This window comes from Aspergillus pseudotamarii, assembly GCF_009193445.1.
Source record: "Aspergillus pseudotamarii strain CBS 117625 unplaced genomic scaffold BDV38scaffold_85, whole genome shotgun sequence".
Classification (NCBI taxonomy): Eukaryota; Fungi; Ascomycota; class Eurotiomycetes; order Eurotiales; family Aspergillaceae; genus Aspergillus; species Aspergillus pseudotamarii.
The window spans coordinates 44,977-66,227 of record NW_022475099.1 but is presented as its reverse complement, the minus strand read 5'-3'; the positions used below and the strand labels follow the sequence as shown (position 1 = coordinate 66,227).

General features: G+C 48.5%; 7 protein-coding genes across 7 annotated transcripts; 4 read left to right on the top strand and 3 right to left on the bottom strand.

The window, feature by feature from the left end:
- Window positions 1–267: 267 nt before the first annotated feature.
- BDV38DRAFT_212670 (putative glycerol-3-phosphate acyltransferase Sct1) lies at window positions 268–3,291 on the bottom strand. The gene is made up of 5 exons (XM_032052643.1): window positions 3,091–3,291; window positions 2,665–3,010; window positions 2,002–2,596; window positions 1,677–1,945; window positions 268–1,625 (listed from the first exon to the last, which is right to left on the bottom strand). Exons 2-5 carry the CDS (start codon window positions 2,833–2,835, stop codon window positions 426–428), a joined length of 2,235 nt encoding a protein of 744 aa, XP_031908407.1. The 5' UTR covers window positions 2,836–3,010; window positions 3,091–3,291; the 3' UTR covers window positions 268–425.
- Window positions 3,292–4,574: 1,283 nt separating this feature from the next.
- Window positions 4,575–6,334, top strand: BDV38DRAFT_261414 (uncharacterized protein). The gene is made up of 3 exons (XM_032056019.1): window positions 4,575–4,846; window positions 5,116–5,287; window positions 5,382–6,334. Exons 1-3 carry the CDS (start codon window positions 4,836–4,838, stop codon window positions 5,892–5,894), a joined length of 696 nt encoding a protein of 231 aa, XP_031908406.1. The 5' UTR covers window positions 4,575–4,835; the 3' UTR covers window positions 5,895–6,334.
- On the top strand, window positions 6,098–7,404 carry BDV38DRAFT_212373 (cytochrome b-c1 complex subunit 6 family protein). The gene is made up of 3 exons (XM_032052638.1): window positions 6,098–6,758; window positions 6,961–7,083; window positions 7,217–7,404. Exons 1-3 carry the CDS (start codon window positions 6,449–6,451, stop codon window positions 7,279–7,281), a joined length of 498 nt encoding a protein of 165 aa, XP_031908405.1. The 5' UTR covers window positions 6,098–6,448; the 3' UTR covers window positions 7,282–7,404.
- On the top strand, window positions 7,405–7,793 carry BDV38DRAFT_212374 (uncharacterized protein). The gene has a single exon (XM_032052639.1). The coding sequence runs from the start codon at window positions 7,528–7,530 to the stop codon at window positions 7,747–7,749; it is 222 nt and encodes a 73-aa protein (XP_031908404.1). The 5' UTR covers window positions 7,405–7,527; the 3' UTR covers window positions 7,750–7,793.
- Window positions 7,794–7,837: 44 nt separating this feature from the next.
- BDV38DRAFT_287827 (putative cell surface receptor/MFS transporter (FLVCR)) lies at window positions 7,838–9,557 on the bottom strand (the record flags this gene model as incomplete). Its single annotated transcript, XM_032060946.1, has 4 exons — window positions 7,838–8,680; window positions 8,782–9,130; window positions 9,197–9,309; window positions 9,417–9,557. 4 exons carry the CDS (start codon window positions 9,555–9,557, stop codon window positions 7,838–7,840), a joined length of 1,446 nt encoding a protein of 481 aa, XP_031908403.1.
- Window positions 9,558–15,207: 5,650 nt separating this feature from the next.
- Window positions 15,208–16,473, top strand: BDV38DRAFT_275180 (uncharacterized protein; the record flags this gene model as incomplete). The annotated part of the gene is made up of 1 exon (XM_032057975.1): window positions 15,208–16,473. One exon carries the CDS (start codon window positions 15,208–15,210, stop codon window positions 16,471–16,473), a length of 1,266 nt encoding a protein of 421 aa, XP_031908402.1.
- A 164-nt stretch (window positions 16,474–16,637) lies between these two features.
- Window positions 16,638–20,014, bottom strand: BDV38DRAFT_261396 (F-box and WD domain protein). The gene is made up of 2 exons (XM_032056018.1): window positions 19,504–20,014; window positions 16,638–19,397 (listed from the first exon to the last, which is right to left on the bottom strand). The coding sequence occupies exons 1-2, from the start codon at window positions 19,697–19,699 to the stop codon at window positions 17,095–17,097; spliced, it is 2,499 nt and encodes an 832-aa protein (XP_031908401.1). The 5' UTR covers window positions 19,700–20,014; the 3' UTR covers window positions 16,638–17,094.
- Window positions 20,015–21,251: the final 1,237 nt, after the last annotated feature.

Here is a 21,251-nt window from a genome sequence, read left to right as displayed (position 1 = left end):
GACCAATTGAAGCCAGCAGGAGTGTGCTCAAGCAGGAAAGGATACTTCATGGACTGTGATTTGGGAGACGTAACCTTCAAGAACGCTGGTGGGTCGGAAATCCATCTCATCGGTCCGTCTCCTGTGGCCCACGTGTAAATTTAATTACCACCCGAATTACTGTACGGAAACAAAACGTCCCGCCCAGGTTGACCGAGGATCGAGGAGATTAACTGCAATATCATAAAGTCAGTCAAATTAATTATTCTTTATATATATATATATATCTCCAACGGTTTCTACAGTTCAGATACTGGGTATTCAGCTGTTTAGCCCTTCCCTTGTCAAGGAGCGCTCAAACGTTCAATACGAGAATCAAAACGCCAAACACCGCCGCCACCGTATAGTAAACTGAAGACTTGTCAGAAGCAGACGTGTCTGCTACATTAAATATCCTTTCGGCTCTCTTCGCTGTAAGGTGTCCCTGGACCAGAGCTAGCCATGTCCCAGCTATTGCTGTCTTCGCTGTGCCGGCGCCGGCGCTGTTCACCGCGCAGCCGCATGGCGTCTCGGATCTTTGAACTAACCTGCTCAAAACCATCACTTGACGTAAGCTGGCTAAGTGGCTTCAATTGTTGCCCAGACGAACCAGGCCGACCTCCAAATGAGCTACTGCGGCTGCGACTACGGCTTGAGGGTCGGGTGGAGAAGAAGCCGATGTTTGCAAGGTTATGGAATGACTCATTGCGGGGAAGAGGCTCTTGTGAGATGGAGCCTCGTTCAAAGTCTGTGGTGGCAGTTCTCCTAATCTCTGGAATAGAAGCAGGCTCGCCGTCGGCCTTCTCATCCGGCTTATTGATCTCGCGGAAAGGATCGGTAACGATCCTCGCAGCATCAAAGTCAGGGAACAATTCCGGTCCCAATGTGTTGATGGCATCTGTAACCTGTTGCGCAAGGGCTGCACGCTTCTGGCGAAGTTTCACCAGAGAGTTGGCAGAGGACGGATTCAAGGACAACACGAGTGGCCTCAGGGATTTCAGTATATCCATGCCAACCTCTCCGATGCGAAGGGCCGCAAAAGTGATAGTAGGGAACAGAACCATACCAATGGGCACAATCAGCCACAGCGGCATCCATTCGGGGACAGTGTTTTGAATCCGGTTATGGTAGGCCCATATGGTGAAACCCACTGTATAGAACGCGTAGAGAGCTGGGGCAAACGCAAGGGCAACGAGGAGTTTCCAGGTCGCCATAACATCTCGCCCCTGTAGCTTGACTGTAGAGGCAGCTAATGCCTCTTGAGATTTCTGTTTGGAGATGACCTTGGTTGTAATGAAGACAGGAGTGAAGAGGAGCAAGCCAGGCAATGTTCCAATCGTAAGAAGAGATAACTTGAGTAGGCGAGATATCAAAGTAAAAATTACTTTGATGAAAGAAAATCTCGCATATCCAACCTGATGGTCGCGTATTCCCAGAAGGCGTAGCTCTCGATTATACTCTGCAATAGACTTCCGCAGATGCACGATTCGCGGGTCATCTTTAAAATGCGTATATCCTTTCACAAGGCGTCGGTTGAGTTCAACAACCATGGGAAGCGGGAGCTTCTTCCCTTTGGTATTGTATAGGCGACGGGCAGCTTGAATAACCTAAGGATTCATTAGCGGTTAATATATAACTTGAGCAGATAATCACCCCACCATTAACGTCTCGTAGTCAGGACTCGTCACAGTGACCGCAACCAGGCCCTGATATATGGTGTCCAAGAGAGCACCAACAGCTTCTCTTTTTTCTCCTCTTTTGAATTGCTCGACTATCTCCCGTGGGATTTCAATGGGATTTCCAAACTCAATAACTGCACGCGAGCGGAACTTATGGGCATGGAAATAATTCATTCCACAGGGCACGATCTTTAAGCCGCAGTCGGGATTATCTGCCAAAGTACCAAGAGCCATCAAAGCGACACCAGCTAAGCAAGGTTAGACAAGGGCCAAGATTCCCGGGATCGGATAAATATAGAGATACCTTTCAACGGAAGTAAGTTTGTACGGTCATGGCTACCACCCTCAGGGAAAATACCAACACATCCCCCAGCATTAAGTCTAGCAAATACTGCTTCATACACAGCTGTTTGATCCACATGAGGGGAGACTTTGAACTTTGAGCCTTTGAATTCGGGGTCCGTATCTAATGCATCCCCAATGATTTGCCCATCATCCGTGATATCTCTCCTCCCAGTGAGCTGATAGAGTGGATCTTTAGCTTTGAACGGCTTCTTTATGATCAATTCCGCCGGGCTGCGGATTTCAGCGATAGCAGCACTATGCGAACTACCATTGATGGTAGGGAGGGCTATTGTTCCGTCCTTCTCGAAGCCGGGCCCTTCGAAATCGGTATCTACTCCGCGAATCAAAGTTGGCTGGTTGATAGGATCGGGCATATAAATGGTGCCCTGGCCCGGTTTCATATTGTCCATTGCTCTGGCCACAGGTACAGTACCTATAGACCTGGCCAATAAGCCGATGAATTTGCGACGGAACGATTTTTCTGCAATGAGCCATGAAATTCGGCGGCGAGCTTCACTGCGCATTACACGCATCAGGATCAACGAATCGACAAACTAATGGTGCCAGATAATTAGCCAGTTGCACACGGCAGACAAATGTGACATTGGTCAGACAGCCCTACCTGGTTCGCATGAGGAGCTGCAACTAAGATCACCGGGCCTTTTCTAGGTATTTTCCAGGAACCGCGCGGGTGCACCTCCCGAAAGAAGAGGTCTACAAGAACGGAAAAAAGCCATAGAACGAGGTCATACAGCCATCCGATTAACGGGGGAATGTACGTTTGTTTTGCCATGGTGCGGTTAGCGGGTTTGGAGGATATTGTCAACTGATGAGAGGAAAGGCCGATACTCTGGTCGGCTAGAAGCAAAGGTCAGGTAGGGTTTTATAGCTCAGTGGCGTTATTCTTTGACGAGATGGCGAGCGCGTGCAGCTGCGGTCGAACGAGACATGAATTGCTATCAGCCTGCCTGTGATGCGAACACAATGAAGTTAGTTTTCAAGAGATCGTGGGCAATGGAGAGGCCGAATGTCTACCTGGGGAATTCACAGTGTAACAAACCCTTCCAGACAGATTGCGCAGATCGCTGTAGAGACTGTACATGTGTCCAGAAGCACACTTCGTTGGGGGGAAAGAAACGTCGAGAGTTCAACCACAGCCATGTGACAAGAGGCCTTGGCTCCATGGATGACATGGAACTGGAGTACTACGGAGAGTACTAGTGAAATGCTAGGGTGTGTGGGGGGGGGGGGGAAGAAAGTGAGGTAAACCCTTTGTAATTTAAACGGTCCGACCGCAACCCAGTAAAAATGACAGAACCGTAAAGCTAATGGAAAGTTTATGTCATTTCCGCGCAGCAGGTTCTAGAACCGTGTACCATTTGATGGGGTGACTTTGTACATACATGTACCAGGTCATACCACAAAAATATATCCCAAACGTCACCCCATACGAAGTTAGGGAAATAGCACGCACTGTGTATAGGAGCTACACTTGTTGTAGGACGCGTGTTCAATGAGTTAAAGGATGTTATATCAGTATTAGGAATCCATACATACTACGGAACATGAGTCGTCTTAACGGAATTTGTGGGGTAAAGGTTGAGCCATCTCCCCAGTCTGTGCTTCTTGGTTTATTCTCAATAAATCACTAAATCACTTCATTACCAGGAGGTTCTAGGAGTATTCAATTCTTTTGTTCTATTCTATTCTATTCTATTTTATTCTATTTTATTTTATTCTGGTTGAAGCAATATTTAGAGCTATCCTCTTCAGTAGTACCTCGAGTCAGGAGTCCATCTGTACAGCCATCAGGCTAGAACATTCTGATTTCCAGTTTTTGTCCAGTTGTAAATAATCACATAGGACGCACTCAAAAGGTAGAGTACGTTGATGTACGACCTTAAGTATAGTATTACCCTCGGTAGCATAACATTCATGGGTAGAACTTCCAATCAGATTGGCGAGGACAAATGCGCATAACGTTTTATGGGGATATATCATAAAGTATTGAAGTGAGGTCTAATTCGTGCCTTAGGATCATGGCAAATTTCCATAGCTACCATTGTAGATAGCTCTGGGATAGTATGATAGTATTCAGTTGTTGCTGGTCTTATTGTTCTGAGAGCGCCTCTTTGACACTTTTTTTTTTTTTCTTTTTTTTGGGTTTTCTCCGCCTGACATCAGCCCCGCGGAGGAGAAAAAAGTAACCCCAACTCTTTTTTCTCATCCTTATCATCGTCACTAGTACCACTACTCCCAAGTCTAAAGTAGATTATATTCAACCATCTAACTTTTAAATTTTTTTTTATTTTTCTTTTGCTGTCACCTTAAACTGACGACGGACGTCTGGCGATCCACTTTCCATTCCTACATACATCCGCCGCTCCACGTTGCACCGTGGCGATTACCTACCTTGAGCGGGTCTAATCCATTATCCACCTCCGAGCACCAGAGTTGATATACCCTTACGAGTTGCTAGGGTCTGATACGGCTTGTCGACCTATACCCACTAGTGTCTTCTTCCTGGTCACCTTTTTTTTTTTTTTCACTCAATCGGTATCGAACAAGCTGCATCGATTAGCCTTTCGCTATTTGCCGTCTGAGAGCTTCCAACGATATCAATTGACAAGATATATTGTCTTCACTGTCCTAACCTAACCCGCAGGACACTAGTTCTCAACCGAGATCAATCATAATCGGTAGTGAACAGTCTTCTATACCGTGCACGGTATTCCATGATTAAGGCACTACTGGCCACATACCGGACTTGCTAACGGAACGGATTGGGTAAAGATGTCGATCAAGTATGTGAATGACCCCTCACGGCCCCAACTTCCATAAGTCTTCATCATTGTTGGTGCATATTTCTCTCTCCCAGATATGCTGGACCTCCGGGCCTATATCTAAAATACGCCTTATACAATTTTACTTTTCTTTATCTTTTCACACTTGGCTTCAGCCCCCACTTGTTACTCCTCACGGGCAATTACCACTATATCATTCCTACCCAATTTTGAGAGGGGAAGGAATAAGACATGATATGGGATTGATTCTAACCTACTCTGCCGAGCAGCTGGGTGATGCTACATGAGCATGAAGGCTTTGTCCGTCTTCCTCATGAGCATTTGATATATACGTCCCCACCTCGCACTTGCCTTTCTTTGAAACCACTCGACTCATATAAAGGCAAGGATGCCATATCATTCCAAAGTGATTCGGGCCGAATTTATCTTACAAATCATCGGGTACATCCCCCTTTTATCAGTTTTCTCTTTTGACATTATATTTTAGAGATCTCTTGCACACCTTTTCCTGAGCTTACAAGTATCTTCATATCAGGTCGTATATATACCAGCCAAGAAGTCTAATGACTTCCAATCATTCTCTGCACCTCTTCTTCACATGCATGATACTCATGTATCAGCCCCACTTTTTGGTGCAAATGTGTGGCAGTCTCTTGTCCAGCCAGTACCTGGTGGAGGTATACCCTCATCACTGCCAGCGGCACAGTTGAAGGTGACTTTCAAGGAGGGAGGAGCGTTTGATTATCACAACAAATTCGAAGAGATCAAAGAACGCCTACGAGTGGCCCATGAGAACACTCGACAAAGCAGCCGAGGGGTTGGGAATGTTGATATGTCTACTGTTCATCTGGACCAATTGCCCGCTTACTCCGGCCCCGTTCATGATTCGACTGGCTCCAACCGTGACAATCAACATCCTCCATCAAACTCCCAAGATAGCCATGCTACTTCAGAGTCGTGCCCCATGGGACCGCCGCCAGGCTATGAAGAAGTTCAGCAGCAGAGTATCGCCGATGAGCTCGAAGAAAGGTTACGTCGTGCCAGCTGAGAAAGCATATTATTGCCTGGACCTAATTAGACACATTCTTCGTACCTCGACATATCTCATCTCTCTTTTTTTCTCTTTCCATGGTTCTTAATGACTATAAACAATCCGTTCTTGTATAGTACATCTATTACTTACTATAGCTAAAGGGTCGATCTAGTACCTAGCGCGTTTAAACACCATCAGCTTTTCTGGCTTTTTCTTTTCTTTTATTTTTTCCTAAATAGGATCATAGAGCCTATTCTTAAGATATATATTATTGAATATACCATTCTAGTCATTCCTAGCAGCTGGGAAGGCTCAGTATCAGATTGTTATTTCTTAAAAAATAGGATTACTACATTGGTCAATCCCCTACCGAAGCGTCGGCCAATCACGTGTGCGATAATTGAACATTCGCCGGCGGCCGGACTGTTCCGATTTTCCTGGACGGCAGAGCCAAAGCTTCGTAAAACCATCAACCTCATCAACCTCGCTCGTCGCTGCCGTTTGCACACCCCACATTTTGGAACCTCGGTCCTCCAATCCCCTCAATTGATACTTCCACACAGTCCAAGATGGGTATCTCCGACTTTTTCTCCGATATCATTTCCTCCTTCAGCCTCCCCGAGGCCCAGGCTGAGGCTCCCGCTGAGAACGTTGAGCAGCCCAGCAGCCAGGAGACCGAGACCGAGGAGAAGCCCGCTGTGACCGAAGAGTCGACTAGCGAAGAGACCGCCGAGAAGAGTGAGGAGTCCGCTGAGGAGACTCCTGAGGAGCCTGCCGAGGAGGAGCCCGAGCAGGCGGAAGAGGAAGAAGAGGAGGAAGAGGAGGAAGAAGAGGAAGAGGAAGAGGAGCCTGAGGACATCAAGCCCCAGCTAGAGGAGGGTGAGTCGCTTGTTCAGATTAAATCCCGCGTCTTCATGATTTTGCATCGTTAGACTGCCCTGTTGCGCGGCAATGGCACGATTCGGCCAATATACGCCTGATCTCCATTTGTCCGCATCGCACATGCCATTGACACAAAATCATCTTTTGTCATTCTAATCGCACGTCTCGTATTCGCGGTGACTAACATTGACGGTATTAGAATGTGCCAACTCCGCTCAGTGCGCCCCATACAAGCATCACTTCGATGAGTGCGTTGAGCGTGTCACCCAACAGCAGGAGGATGCCGACTACAAGGGCCCCAAGGAGGACTGCGTCGAGGAGTGTAAGTGGCTTCTTTTCTATTCTCTATTACTTTGGGACTTTTACTCTGGCGGCTGTGCCAGCCATACATGTCTACGCATATCGAATACCTCAAAAAGCAATCGTTAACACGAAACTGACATCTCTTGCTCTAGTCTTCCACCTTGCCCACTGCGCTTCCGAGTGCGCCGCCCCCAAGCTCTGGAAGTCCCTCAAATAAGCGTCTCGTTCCGGGACAATTCCTGCCACGTTTCTCTTATGGTTCAATGGCAACGAGTTTAACGATGGCGCATCATGTATGGACCATCCGGATGAGATACGAAGGGGGAACTGTGGAGGGAACTCACAGAATAAAAAACGTCATGACGGCTGGCTGTTTCCGCTTGTCGGCCTAAAGTGTCTCGCATAGAATGGGAATAGACTCCTCTCCAATGTGGGATTTGTGTCAGGAGCGGAGGATGGGGGAATGACATCCTTCGCTGTGTATGTACAGATAGCTGGGTTTTTGCCTGTTTGTGAACTGTGCTTCTTAATTTTCCTTGTGTTTAGAACGAATGGCATTTGTCTCTTAGACTGCTGCTCCCACCGCCAGTTCCCACTGGATCTTGTCAGAGACGGGCTTGCACTAGGTTTATACCACGCGTACTCTTTTCCCTTGGGGCCCTCAAATACTGGGCCATATGTATGACAATTATATACACATCTCTCAAATCCGAACGACAACCACTGCTAACATAAAAAACATACCTGATTTTAAACCAGGAAGCTCCCTTGTGCTAACTATTGTTTCTCGACCAAAACTTAAGACTAAACTTTGACTCAGTCCCAGGTGTAGGGGTGTCGTCTCCCGCAAGACCGGTATCAGTATACTCACGACCCTCCAGATCAACCCCTCTATCCACATCCAATCTTCGACGTCTAACATCCCTCCCGAACAGCCCGATCGAGATAGGAAACGGCGCCGCAACACAAGCAATAACAGCCGAGAAGATCAGCGCATTTCTCATGTTCTCCGGCGGGTCGGCGTCACGACCTGCCTTGAGTGCATCCTGCGCTAAAATAAAGACGGCCCCGAGGAGCTGACCGCCCGTCCAGCAGATCGTGCTCCCGATCTCGGGAGAGAACGGATACGTGATTTCGACGAGATATTCCAGGACGACGGGGAGGAGGGCGAAAGAGGAGGCGCCGAGAAGGGCGCAGACGACGTAGGCCGGTGCGATGCCCGCCGGGCTGGGTGGGGCGAAGATTAGACCAATATAGCAGACTGCTACGATGGGGACTAGGATGCGGATAGTGATCAGGTAGTGCTTCCAGCGGTCTGTTATTGGGGAGATGATGGCTGAGCTGATTAGACCGACTATGATGAGGATGCCACCTGCGATTCCGGCTTCGGTTTCGGTGAAGGCATAGGGGGCGAGGATCTGGTTGAGGAGTGAGGAAACGCTGTTGAAGAAGCCGACGTAGACTGAGAAGGGGATGAGGATGAGCCAGAACTCTAGCGTCTTGAAAAGTTGGGCTATTGCTGGGAGGAGAGGCGTGCGGGTTGTTGCTGAGGATGCACTGGGTGGTGTTGGGGGTTCTGATGGGAGAATAAAGGAAGGAATGGCAGCGATTGTTGCCTGTGGTTTTGCATCGGATCTTGTTAGAAGAAAAGAGGGCCTTCAAGGATGAGTTTTGGGGTTTCGTCTTTCTTCGCCTTCATTTTCGGGGTCACACTTACAATGACGGATATATACAGAACCATATCGGGAACCTCGCTGGGCTTTGTCGCCCAGAACGAATCAATTAGCTGGCCCAGAGCTGCTCCCAATGGATTGGCTAAGGTGGCTACGGCCGTGGCACTGGTGCGCCCTTGGTCCGAGAACCATAGGTCACTGTACCGGGTGGGAGCGCTGAGACAGAACGGCTGAGCCAAACCGATGAGGATCTGGCCGAACATGGCGACGCCAAACATGCCTCCACGGGCTCTGGTACCTGCATATCGAACCCAATTTCCCACCAACAGGAGGGTAGAAGTGGTGATAATGGCTGGTTTGGGGCCGCCTTTATTGAGAGTGAAAATGACGACACTGGCATATAGGGTACATTATCGTCAGTTTTATGTCATAGTTGAATGCAGATGCAGGAAGACTTACGGGCTAGCGGCACAGAAGGCAAACAGATATCCTGTACTCATCCAATTGATTGCGCTTTCGGAGACTCCAAAATGCTGAGAGGCAGTGGTGGATATGGAGGAGAAGGTTAACCACTGTGGTATGGAAAATTAGTCCAACATGCTGCTGCTGCTGCTGCTGCTTCTTATTCAAAGGCTACGGTATCGCCGCACTAGTGATTACGAGACTGAGGATCACATACATCCCAGCTGACCACAATGTTCAATAACACCAACTGGGCCAGTCCCCAGAAGCGACGCTTGTAGACCTTATAGCCAGGCCCCGAGGGAGGGAAATCCGACTGGTTTGAGGTATGGTGTGCATCTCGTGATTTGGAGGCCATAATGGGAGGGCTAGTCATTTCTCTTCATAATTCCTCTATAAGATGGAAGAAAGTGATCTTCAGCAATCAAATATAAGTTGGTATTCTTGAAGAACCGGACGACGCCGTTGGGAATGATCCGACGGGGGTTACAGCGCACATGCGGCGCAATTCCCATTTAATAAGAATACCCCAGAGATCACCAGGAAGAACCTAGGTTAGTCTCTGGGTTAGGGCACTGAGAATAATCGTATCAAGTCAGTCTCGCCCATTATTGGGGTTCAATCAACCCGAGGCTTAAGACCCGAAGATCGACTGCGGGGTTTGAGAATCCATTTAAATTAAAGAAGTCCGATAATTGGGTGCAGATACTCGTAGAGTAGTACTAGCTGACAAGAGAGAATTCAATGTAACCTTTTGCTTGGCTACTACGATCTCTCGAAGTCAGGTGAATCTCCATCACATGATGAGAGAGCATCTGATCTGTTGACGGATTTGGATTGCAGTGGATTTTCCAGTATGGAAAAAGTGAATTTATCCAAAGGAATGGAGATTGTCTTGGGCAGGTTATGTATGGCCGTCCAATCATCGTCTCGTATCGCCTGTCGGACTTTAATTGCAATGAATGTTTCACAATCCATGGCTCATCAAACATCAATTTCTGGAGAACTATTTTAATCCTTCCCGAATCCGAAGATCTTTCGATCTAGAAAGTCTCGGAGGATGTCAACAAACAACAACCTTCCAGAGGGTAGTGACTGACCTGCAGCCAATTCAACATGTCTTCGACGGACATTATACATCATCTTCTGGGTATCAGGGCTGCAGCAGGACGCGGAAGACCAGTCTGATTGCTCTGAAACCTGCGCAGTCTCTATCAGCTTTCCATGTTCGCGACAATCATCGTGCTGGGTCTACCTTCCGGGTCATACTCAGTCAGAATATTCTAATGAAAAACAAAAGAAAAGAAGAGAATGAAAAGGTTCAAGGTTCGTGAATCATCGCCCTTTCCATTGCAGATGATGGTTGGACATGCGATCATTCTCACCCTCTACGCTCCTTATCGTTACTTCTCTGTACTTTGTTTTTCCCTAATATTATAACTCCAATAATTTCTTCAAGGTTCATCCATCTCCAATGCTGACACATATTGCTTTGGATCTATCGAAGTTACTTTTCTTTTTTTTTTTTTTTTCTCTTTTTTTTGTCTCTCTTCCTCTTTTCTTTCCTTCGCTAGTGGCGCTGAAGATTTAAAAGTGTCCCATAATGGTTCGTGTCCACTGGCTGGGCCGCTGAGCATCGACACTCTTTAGTTTGCAGATCGTCTCGACTCCGTCCTCGCTTTCAACTTTGTCTCCCCCAACCTTCTTTCCTTTCTTCCCTTATTACTCCGCCGCTTCATCTCTTTTTATCCCTATTCTTGCTCTCGTCCCTCTTTCAGCTAGGAATTCTGTTCCATTTCGCCTCCCTCTACCGCTTGTCTAAATCCCGGTCACCTCCTGTAACAATAAACACGGAGTGTCCACCCCCTTCAGGATGTATACTGTCTAGTACTCTTTCTGCGAAGTCTCTCTATCACTAGTCTATCTCGCACAATCTCACTCGCCGAGTTTTTTGCGCACTTGTATTCAGAATGAGTGGTTTCGACCTACGATCCAGTCAATCGTCCTATGGCGATCCAAGACACTTTTCCGGCGCCTCCTTTGGCGCTCCGCAACCTCCCCCGACGAAGGTTCTCATGGACGCATACCATGGCACTCCCATCCTGAAAAATGTGGAAACTCCGCGCTATAATCCAGTAAGTGGTTCTTCAACCTCATGTCAGGCCCGCCATTCGCTGACGCCTTCGCTTGTCCCTAGTTGAATACGACGCACCCAAGAAGTTCGGCTTTACTCAACGGCAATGATCCTGTGACGATGTATTTGTTGACCGAAACTGCTATGGGTGACAGTGCACATTATGAAGTCCTGTCCCTGGAGGAGGTTGAAGGGCTGAAGAAAGAATTCAAATTCCTTTCAGGTCGCTTGGAGTCTGCCAAACGGAAACTGGCCTTGGAGACGAAGCTTCGCGATGCAGCCATGTCCCTTAGCCGACTTTATAACTCGAAGAGCTCTAGGTCGAGCGAAGAATACGATGTGGAAGGTTCTCCGAAATCTAATCGGAGCCGTAGGAGCATGTTCGGTCGCAATGGCGCTGCAAGTACACTCGACAAAACGGATGGGGAGTTGGCAGTGAGCACGCGAAAGTGCGAGGAGCTTTCGCAGGAAGTCTGGAACCTGGAAAGTAGAGTTCAGCTGATCCAAAAACGTTTACTGGAGCATACTGCTGGCGTCTTACAGATGACACATAAGGGGTTAAAGAAATATACGAAGAACAATGTGCCCAATACCCCTGAGAGCCTCTCCAGCCATAACCCCCGTGGTAGCATCGATGACTTCGATTATAGGAGCTTATACAAAACGTCAGATCATCTCAACGAGCTCAGTGGGAATGGGTCTCAAGAGCCAGGTCCTTTGGCTCATTCGAGTCAACCGGCAGTCGGCCTCGATACGATCCAAAATACCGAGAAAAAACTAGAGATGCTAAGTGGGCAGATGCGTGACATGATTCTACAGTCCAATCCCAACAGTGACATCGCTCCGGTTCCACAAGTCTCGGTGGAGGGATCCATGCCCAACCCTACAGCAACTATTGAAGCTTATATGGCATACATCGAAGACGGGCTTGGCGCACTCGCGATTCACTCCAATAACACTCCCGGCACCAGAAGCATGGACCATGGGAGCGATCAACAATTAGCGGTGGTCAACACTCGACTATATCAGATCGTGAACGAGTCGGGCTTGCCGCGCTCACGGACCCTTCCGCCACCACCTGCTATATCTAACGGGAGCCTTGAGGAACACCTCTCGTACCTTAGCGAAGGGATCGACGGCCTCCATGAGCGCTTGGGAGGGCTCCTTGAGCAGAAGGGCATCCTTACTACCCAAATTCAGCAACAGCGGGAGCTAAACTCCAAGTCAGACGCGGAGAGGGATGCGCATATCGCCGACCTGGTCGAGCAGTTGGCCCGTGTGCGAAAGGAGCTCGACTTGGCTGAGCGAGAAGGGGAACAGTCTAAAGATGTGCTGGACCACACGATGGAGCAGCTGGAGGCTGCACGCCGGGAGCTGTCAGATCATCAGCAACGGGCCATCCCAGAGGACAATTCGGAGGCCATCGCATCTGAAAAAGAAGCTCGCACACGCGCAGAAGCCGAGGTGTCCCATCTGCAAACCGTCGTAAAAGAGCTTCAACACGAGAAAGATGCCCTTTCTGAAGCTCATGAGGCACGTCTTCGCGCTGAAACTGAGATTACCCAGTTGCAAGCTGTCGTACACGAACACCAGCGCGAGAAAGATGCACATAACGAAACCCAGGAAGCGCATCGTCACGCGGAAAGTGAAATTGTTCGTTTGAAGAACGTTGTGCAAGAGCTCCAGCACGAAAAAGATGCCTATGCCGAAGCCCACGAAGCGCGCCTTCGTGCGGAGGCTGAAGTTGCTCGCTTGCAGCCTGCCATCCAAGAGCACCAGCGCGAGAAAGATGCTCACGCTGAGACTCATGAAGCACGCCTTCGCGCTGAAGCCGAAATCGCACGTTTGCTGACTGTCATCCAAGAACACCAAAGCGAGAAAAACGTTCATGCTGAGACTCATGAAGCACGCCTTCGCGCTGAAGCCGAAATCACCCACTTGCAGGCTATCATGCAAAAACTTCAACAAGAAAACGAGACTCAAGCGGAAGCCCATGAAGCACGCGTCCGTGCCGAGACCGAAGTTGCCCGCTTAGAAGCGCAACTGGAACAAATTCAATCCGAGTCCAACGGTCACACAGAGCAACTGTCTGCGGTACGCTCCGAGGCAGATAGGGAGATCGCGCGCTTACAAGCTGTGATCGATCAACTTCGCGGCGAGGTCGACGCAAAGGCAGAGGAGGTCACGGAATCCCGTGAACGATCAGAAAAACAGATCTCGAGTTTGGAGGAGAGTTTTCAGCAGATTCGTACTGAAACTGACGCTCGGCTGAAGGAAGCCACTAACTCGCGGACACAGGCCGAGGATGAAATCACTCGGTTGCAAACTCTGATAGAACAAATACGCTCCGACGTGGAGTCTCAACTCAGCGAGGCAACCAAGGCTCGGGCAGACGCTGAAGAGAACTCGGCACGCTTGCAGGCGGAATTAACCGAGCTCGAAGGTGAAGTTGTGAGGGTTCGAACTGAACTTACAATGGCTCAGGCTGAGCTCGATGGCGCTTATGGCAGCCGGTCTCAACGGGCAGCCGCCGTCGACCCTGCCCTTCAAAAGGAGCTCGAGGTGTTAACCACCCGTAATATCGAGCTGGCGCAGGAGCTCGCCACTTTTAAGGCCGGTAAGCCTGCAAGTAGCGACACACAACGGCGCGTAGAGACGTTGGAGAAGGAGCTGCGCGAGACGATTGACGACTATGAAGTCATGACCAAGGCTAGTATCGAATTTGAGAAAGAACGCGAGAAGTTTGAGAGCCTCATTGACGCGCTTCGGGATCGCTGTGAGCAACTGGAGACGCAATTGAATGAGGAGCGGATCACCTGGATGGGCATGCACTCAGCGTCAATGGGACGAGACGGAACCACGTATGAGACCACATCGACCATGGTGCTGAAGAATGAATTCAAGAAGATGATGCGTGACACGCGGACAGAAAATATGAAGATACTGAAGGTGAGTAAATCGTTGTCCATTCTCTAGTAAAACCCTCGAGTTGACTTGAGCACAGGCGGAGCAAGAAGAACGCCGAAGGCTGGAGGCTTTGCTCAGGAATCTGAAAAAGGAGCAAGCCAGCAAAGCTGGTCCAAACCAGACCGTCACGGCTTTATGACAATGATGATATCCTAAACTTCTCCTTGTTGAACCTCAAGCCATCCTATTTCGGTGGTCAATTCATCTTGCTGATATTCTTTTCCTTGTACATATTAATGTTTATTCACTCTGGGTATATATTGGTTCGGTTATGATCCCTCTTGTTGTTTATATTCTAAGGGACTTGATAAATGTATATCTACTATTCGAAATGCGCAAAATGCACTTGGTGACTATCCTATGATTGATCGCGATTCTTGGTTTTGTCAGACACAATTCGTGATATTCAGTGATGCACGTACCTACAGTACAGCATTTAAAGAACCACAGAAACACTAACTTCGGCACATGCTTACCTCTAATGTCTAGAATGAGACAATTTCGACTTAACTCTACCAGACGACCAAACGTAGTTCTTTCCCTCCAACCCACTGGAGTGCTGCCTTCTCGATTGGACTTTAGCAAGGTTGGAAGGCACGGTGACATTCAAGTACCGTGCGCACAAATCAATTTGTACCTTTCGTTGACTACACGTCGACTAATCCCATGCCAGTTCTCAGATCTGTCATGCCTCAGAATGGATCTGCGATGTCGCTCTCCTTTAATCAGTCCGGACTCTGTCCCACATCAGAAAAGAGCGATATCCCACCCGGGCTCGACCAGAGAGTCATCTGGATCGAGTCCAAGCGATGCAAGCTCGATATATAATGCCGCGAGGGTAAGCTCGGGGTTGGAGGACCTTGTGCCTACGACGAGTGGTATCCTGAATAGCAGAATGACAGCAAACATGGCAATGTTTGTCTCTCCCACGTCCGAGTACATGGCAGGTAATTCATCAAAGCCAAATACATCCGAAAGCCATATACTGTCGCGGAAAATTGATGGACAACGGATCATACCGAGTACAGAGGAGTCACCAGAAGTAGACCGGTTTGCCCAACGGCGACACCGCAAAACGGCGAGTGTCAACGATGCAGATACAAAAGTGAGAGCTTCCAGATGGCTGGGAAGTGTAGTGTCCCCTGCGAGTCCGATTCTACCCACGTACCCACCACCGGTAAGAATGCCAACACCTCCAGGACTTCCATCTTTCGGCACTCAAGAGGCAGTACGTTCCTCTGCGAGGTTTCCTGTCCAATCAGCACCGGGCAATGGGCAATTCCAGCAACGTGACCGTTGCAGCAACGCTGCTGATGGCAATAGGTTCGAATCGTACAGGGAGTCATTTCTAAGATTCTTTGGTATCTCTTCATCTTCTGCCTTTCGGCCTAACAGGCGAGGATGCATTGCTGTGAGGGCAGTTGATAACACTATAGTCCAAGGACGCTTCCCTCATAGGCATAGTGCCCATGGAGTCGGTGCGAATGGTAGGCTACTCGACCACCCATTTCATCGAAGAAACCTTTCTATGGCTCAGTGTGGTGGCATTGACGAGGGTGGCGGCGGCGCTATTCAGACTAGGCCATCAGACACGGAGCACTGTTCCCATATCAAGCGGCAGAACTCAATTTACCGAGACAACCTACCTGTTTCTCGTCCACAATACCTACCAAGCAGTATCTCACCGGGGCCAAGCTTCTCGGTGACCACTCAATCAGCAACAACCTCCGCTAATTACACGGATAGACGCGCCTTAGAGCCAGGGGCTAGGAGAACTCCGGTGGTGGACATGCCTGCTATACTAGCATCCGAACCCTCCGGCTGTTCCCTCACACAAACACGATCAACAGCGGAGCCTTCTGTCATGCTTGAGGGCCAACATGGCCGTTGGTTACAGGCCTCAAAGATTGTTAACTCTTTCTTTTGCTGTTGTTTGGAAGCCAGGAATGAGCAGGATACCATTGTATACGTTAATACTACGTCTAATGACACATATGCTACTGCAAGGAGCCGGGTCTCGGACGAAAGCGCAGCTCATTCGCATGTCAGGGAGGGCACGGTGCAGGAGTTTAGGCGTTACTGCTCGAACATGTGGACGTCGTTTGGAGCTTTTATCTCCTCTCGTAGTCACAGATCCTCCACATGGTTAGAACAGACCCGGGAGCCTTTTTAACGGCTGATACGATTTGGGACTTTGGATATCAGGCGTTGTGTATCTCACATGGTTCACTCGGGAATCTTTTCACTGCCGTGAAAGACCATGAGGATATTGGGTTATCGGTACACGCTGGTCTGTATCCATCAGGATCCACTATTGTTACTCTTTCTTCATGAAGTAACCTTTTAGAGAGCTTTGGATGACAATGTTCATTCGATGAAAGAAAAGGGAGGCTTCTACACCACGCCTTTTTACTATATTCTTAACTAAGGGACCCATGGCTTGAAGGCTAGTCATACGACTTTCCATATCTGATACTGCAAAGGCATGAGCCCGTCAACTCCGTTACTCCTCGATGCATTAATGCTCGGGAAACGATAGACGTTGTATAGTAAACAATAAGTTTAAGGACATTCTATATAACGCTCATGACGAGTTTAGAAGGTTTCCGTCGAGATCGTAGACCCTAATATTCACATGAAATAAAGAACATCGACGACAATATCCAAATGGGCTAAATAGAGACCAAGAATAGTGGAAGGAGAAAGGATGCGAATATAATGGAGGATAAAAGCCATAAGACCGACATCATGTCGGCAACGGCATATGCAGAAGTCCAATAAAAAGAAGCGATTATTAAAGGCCTGTAAAGAACTGAGAAGCCTCTTTTATCTCTTCGTCGTCGTCCGCAAAATCCCATACCACTATCCTTGGGTCCTGGGTGGCACAGACGATTTTCCGCGCGTCGAATTGGACCTTAAAGACCCTGGAGGATGGCGGATTGTTGCCATTGCCATTGCCATCGTTGTTATTGTTATTATTTGCACGGGCTTGCTGGTTCCGCGCTGCGTTATGATAATGATGGTGATGTGCCGCTCCTGGAGCTTGCACAATTGGTGGGTGCTGTTGAAGCTGAGGGGGGAAAGGATTATTTGTTGCTGGGCCAGCAGCTGGGTTGGTAGGTCGAACTCGCTGAGCTTGCTGGGCAAAGGCGTTTCGTGAGCCACGAGGCGGAGGAGCTTCATCATCAGTATCCTCTCCGTTGATTTGCTTCAAAGTTTTCACATGAGACAGTGGTTGACCAACGACCCAGGCGCCATCTCTGTCCTTCTTCCAGACAAGCACTAATTCATCATACGAACCAGAAACAATTCTAGCCCATTTACTTCCACCTCCTCCCGGTGGGATATGAGCACCCAAAGCCTTGATGTCCTTTGGATTTCTGGAACCAGCCGTGTTTTGGTGGTGGCCAGCACGTCTGAGAGCTCTTGGACCGTAGTCGACAGCTTCGTCAGAGCACCGAGCATCGAGGAACTCGTTGTCAACAGCCAGAGCTTCCATCTTCATAGCCTCTTCGGCTCCTGGTGGGTCGCCAAACCCGGCTTGGACAGTTCTTACTAAATCAGCGTGACCAGATAAACAAGCAACCTCCGCACCCGAGCTGTGATCGAAGATGCGAACGGAGTCATCATTGCTTCCGCTGATTATACGCCGGCCATCAAACTGGACGCATGCGATACCTTTCTCGTGGCCCACAAGGGTCTTCTTGCAGAGACCACTGCGGATGTTCCAGATCTTGATTAAACGGTCACCTGAAGCAGAAATAATCTCATCTTCGCTTATCTGGATAGCATTAACTGCAGCCCCGTGCCCTGCGATTGTCATCAAAAGAGAGTAGGGAGCTAGGCTACGGATGTGACGCTTGGCTAGCTCTGTTTCTGTGATAGGGGAAGGAAGCTCGCTTATATCAACGATGTGCGCCGGAAACATAGCTCCGGATCCATGATGGATCACAGGATAGTCCTTGTCACCGGGTATGAGCTCACGCCGATTCCAAACCTTTATCAGCTTATCTTTGGAACATGTGACAAGATAACGCTCATCAAATCTGAGATTTAACACAGAGTCCTGATGAGCTGGTGCGATCTCTTTTAGTTTCTCACCGGTGGAAAACCGCCATATGATGATGCTCTTATCGCTGCTCCCAGTCATAATAATGTCCTCAGAAGGTCGGGGATCAAATTGGAGACAGAGCACGGATTTGGAGTGGCCCACAAGAGGACGATAACGCAATCTCTGCGTATCTATGTTCCAAACTCGGACAGTCCTATCTCGACTACCACTCACCAGCCAATTCCCCCAGAATTGAATTGAATAAATACATTCTTTGTGGCATTCAGCCAAGTGCTCAGGGTGGGGAATCTGGAATTTCGTGAGGCGACCTCTATTCCAATTCTCTTCCAACCGTCTGCGTTGCTTATAGAGATGAAGCCAGTTAATTCTGGCACCACCGTTAGGCATCCGTAGCAGGATAGATGATTTTCGGGACGAGAAAGTTGATGATGACGTGGGTCCATGCGTGGTGCGAGAGAGGTGTATTTGAGAACCTCGAATGCTGTTCGAGCCTAACTGGTGTCCAGGGGAAGTCGACCCATTCTGGTCATTTGCGACATCGCTCATGAGATGATCACCCTCAGTGTCGGCCTCCGCAGAGGTTTGTTGTCCATCTTGTCGCCCGATTATGTAACTACCCACATATCCTGTCGTCCGCGAGTCTAGCCAGCTTGGGGGTACGCGTTTCTTATTCTTCGGTTCTCCATCGTCTGTATCGGCGTTTCTTAAGCGGGATTTACGAAGGCAAGGGGATGAAAGTTTGGATTGCCTTTCCTCAAACGAACGGATTGCATCAATATCGACACGCCAACCTTCATCGATGTACTTCCCTCGCCACAGACCTGAGTCAATTATACGGCCTCGCCAGGCGCGAGATGCCAATGAAGCTATCAAGAGAGTCTTAGGGTCAAGGTAGGAGAAGATCTCGGAGGTGATCTCAGGGGGGAGTTTGACAACGGGATCCATGTGCAACACAGGCGCAAGGCGGTCGACAACCGCGGCCACGGTAGAACTGGGTAGTGTGCGTAATAAACTGTAGGCAATCTCTATACATGATGAATAGTAAGCATCAGCGCCCACAAACAAAAGGCGGAAGGCATCAGCCTGGCGGTCCAGACACACGAACAGCGCTGGCGGGAAAGTTCAACGCACCAGCCCTATCTTCTTCACTATTAGCTAGAAGCCAATCGGGGAGAGGCATCACATCATCCGAGGGCAGGTCCACAAGTTCCTTGTCCACCTGGCTTCTAGTCTCGTCCGAGTAACCCTCGTCTAGTCTGTAAGGTGCAGATAATGGGGGGGCGGTGAGGTCGGGGGAATAATTGGCGGTGGTAGCCTCTCCAGCCATGAGTCCTTCCGTCACTGCAACAAGAGGGTCAAGGTGCAGCAGTCAGATCCACCTTTTTGCTGAACTGACACGGGAGGGGTGACCCAAGCCTCAGTTCACTCGGCGCGCAGCTTAAATGATGTTGTTTGTCTTCCTACTTGGCAGCAAAACAGGCGAATATCGGATTGCCTGTGTCCCTGGAAGTAGACCGCTCCACGCCTTCAAGAACAAGCATGAACGATATTTAAATCGTAACTTAGCATTGACGGGCCTTAAAGACGGTGATTGAACACCATATTGAAAGAAGTTGGGGAGGAGACTGTCGTCAGAGAGCGTTGGCGGCGGATTGATAGGTGACTGACTATCGATACCCAACCGGGTTTAGTCAGACTTTACCAGTAACTAACTAGTTAGTTGTTGTTGTTTGTTTCTTCCAAGTACGGTACGGGTCACGTCAGAAATTTTAGTTTCTTGGGTACCGCCGGGGTATTTACCAGGGCAGGAAGGAAGCAAACATTAACCTATGTACTACTCTGTACTCCGTACTAGTATGTAGTTTCTCTACTACGACGGTACGTACATTACATCCAGTACTGTATCTAGAACATCCAAGGTTACCTCTGGTTAATATTATCCCCGCTTATAGATACACCAGGTCTAGGTACATACATACATACCTACTACTTGGTACTTCAGGCTCTTCTCCAGTGACGTACAGCTGTATCCCTTCAACGCTGCAGCTATACTGAGGAACCTGAACATGTATTGTACTTTGTATGTCACATGTGTCAACTAAGCCTCTCAGAAACCGGGCCCAGGGTTCAAGCATCCAGTAATACATCTTGCATGGTTCTACGTGGCGGTGAGAACTTGCTAGAATTGAGAATGTAACCTTCATCGCTGTCTTTGATGATATACTAGTATATACTAACACCCTTTCATAGGTCCGATCTTGTCGGCCATTGCTTGTTCGACTTTAGCCTAGAGTTGGGCTCGATTACTTCGGTACCATCGCCAACGGTCAAGAATGGTCAAACGGGTAATCTCTCAAGGATCTAGATTTGACATTCTTTCTACTCCGCCGTTCCACATAACCTTGTGGGTTAGTTGTTGTACAGTAGGAGCCATGGCGCAATCTCAATTTAATCCATAGCCGGCGTAGAACTCCCCTACTCCCCGGGCCATAGATTATCATTACTTGAAAGAGCTAAGTTCCTTGAGACTTAGTGCGTGTACCCTGTCTGGAATTGCTGATGAGAGCATAGGGGAGATGTTAGTATAGATAAATACAAAAAAAAAAAATAGTAAAGCATTGATTACAATACGCTTGCCCCAGGTTCCATCTTGATTATCTGGAGAAACTCCAGGAATGTACAAGCATGAGTCAGCAATAACTAGACTATAAATTAATGACTACATATGATGTCCGGATACCTACCTATTCACTATATTTGGGAAAGATAATTGAATAGCAGTCCAACTGCTCCTTGGGGTCCAACCCTGTCCGGCCCAAGGTCATATAATCCTGCAAAACTAGATATATTGATTAGTTTGATCAACTTCATATCCAATC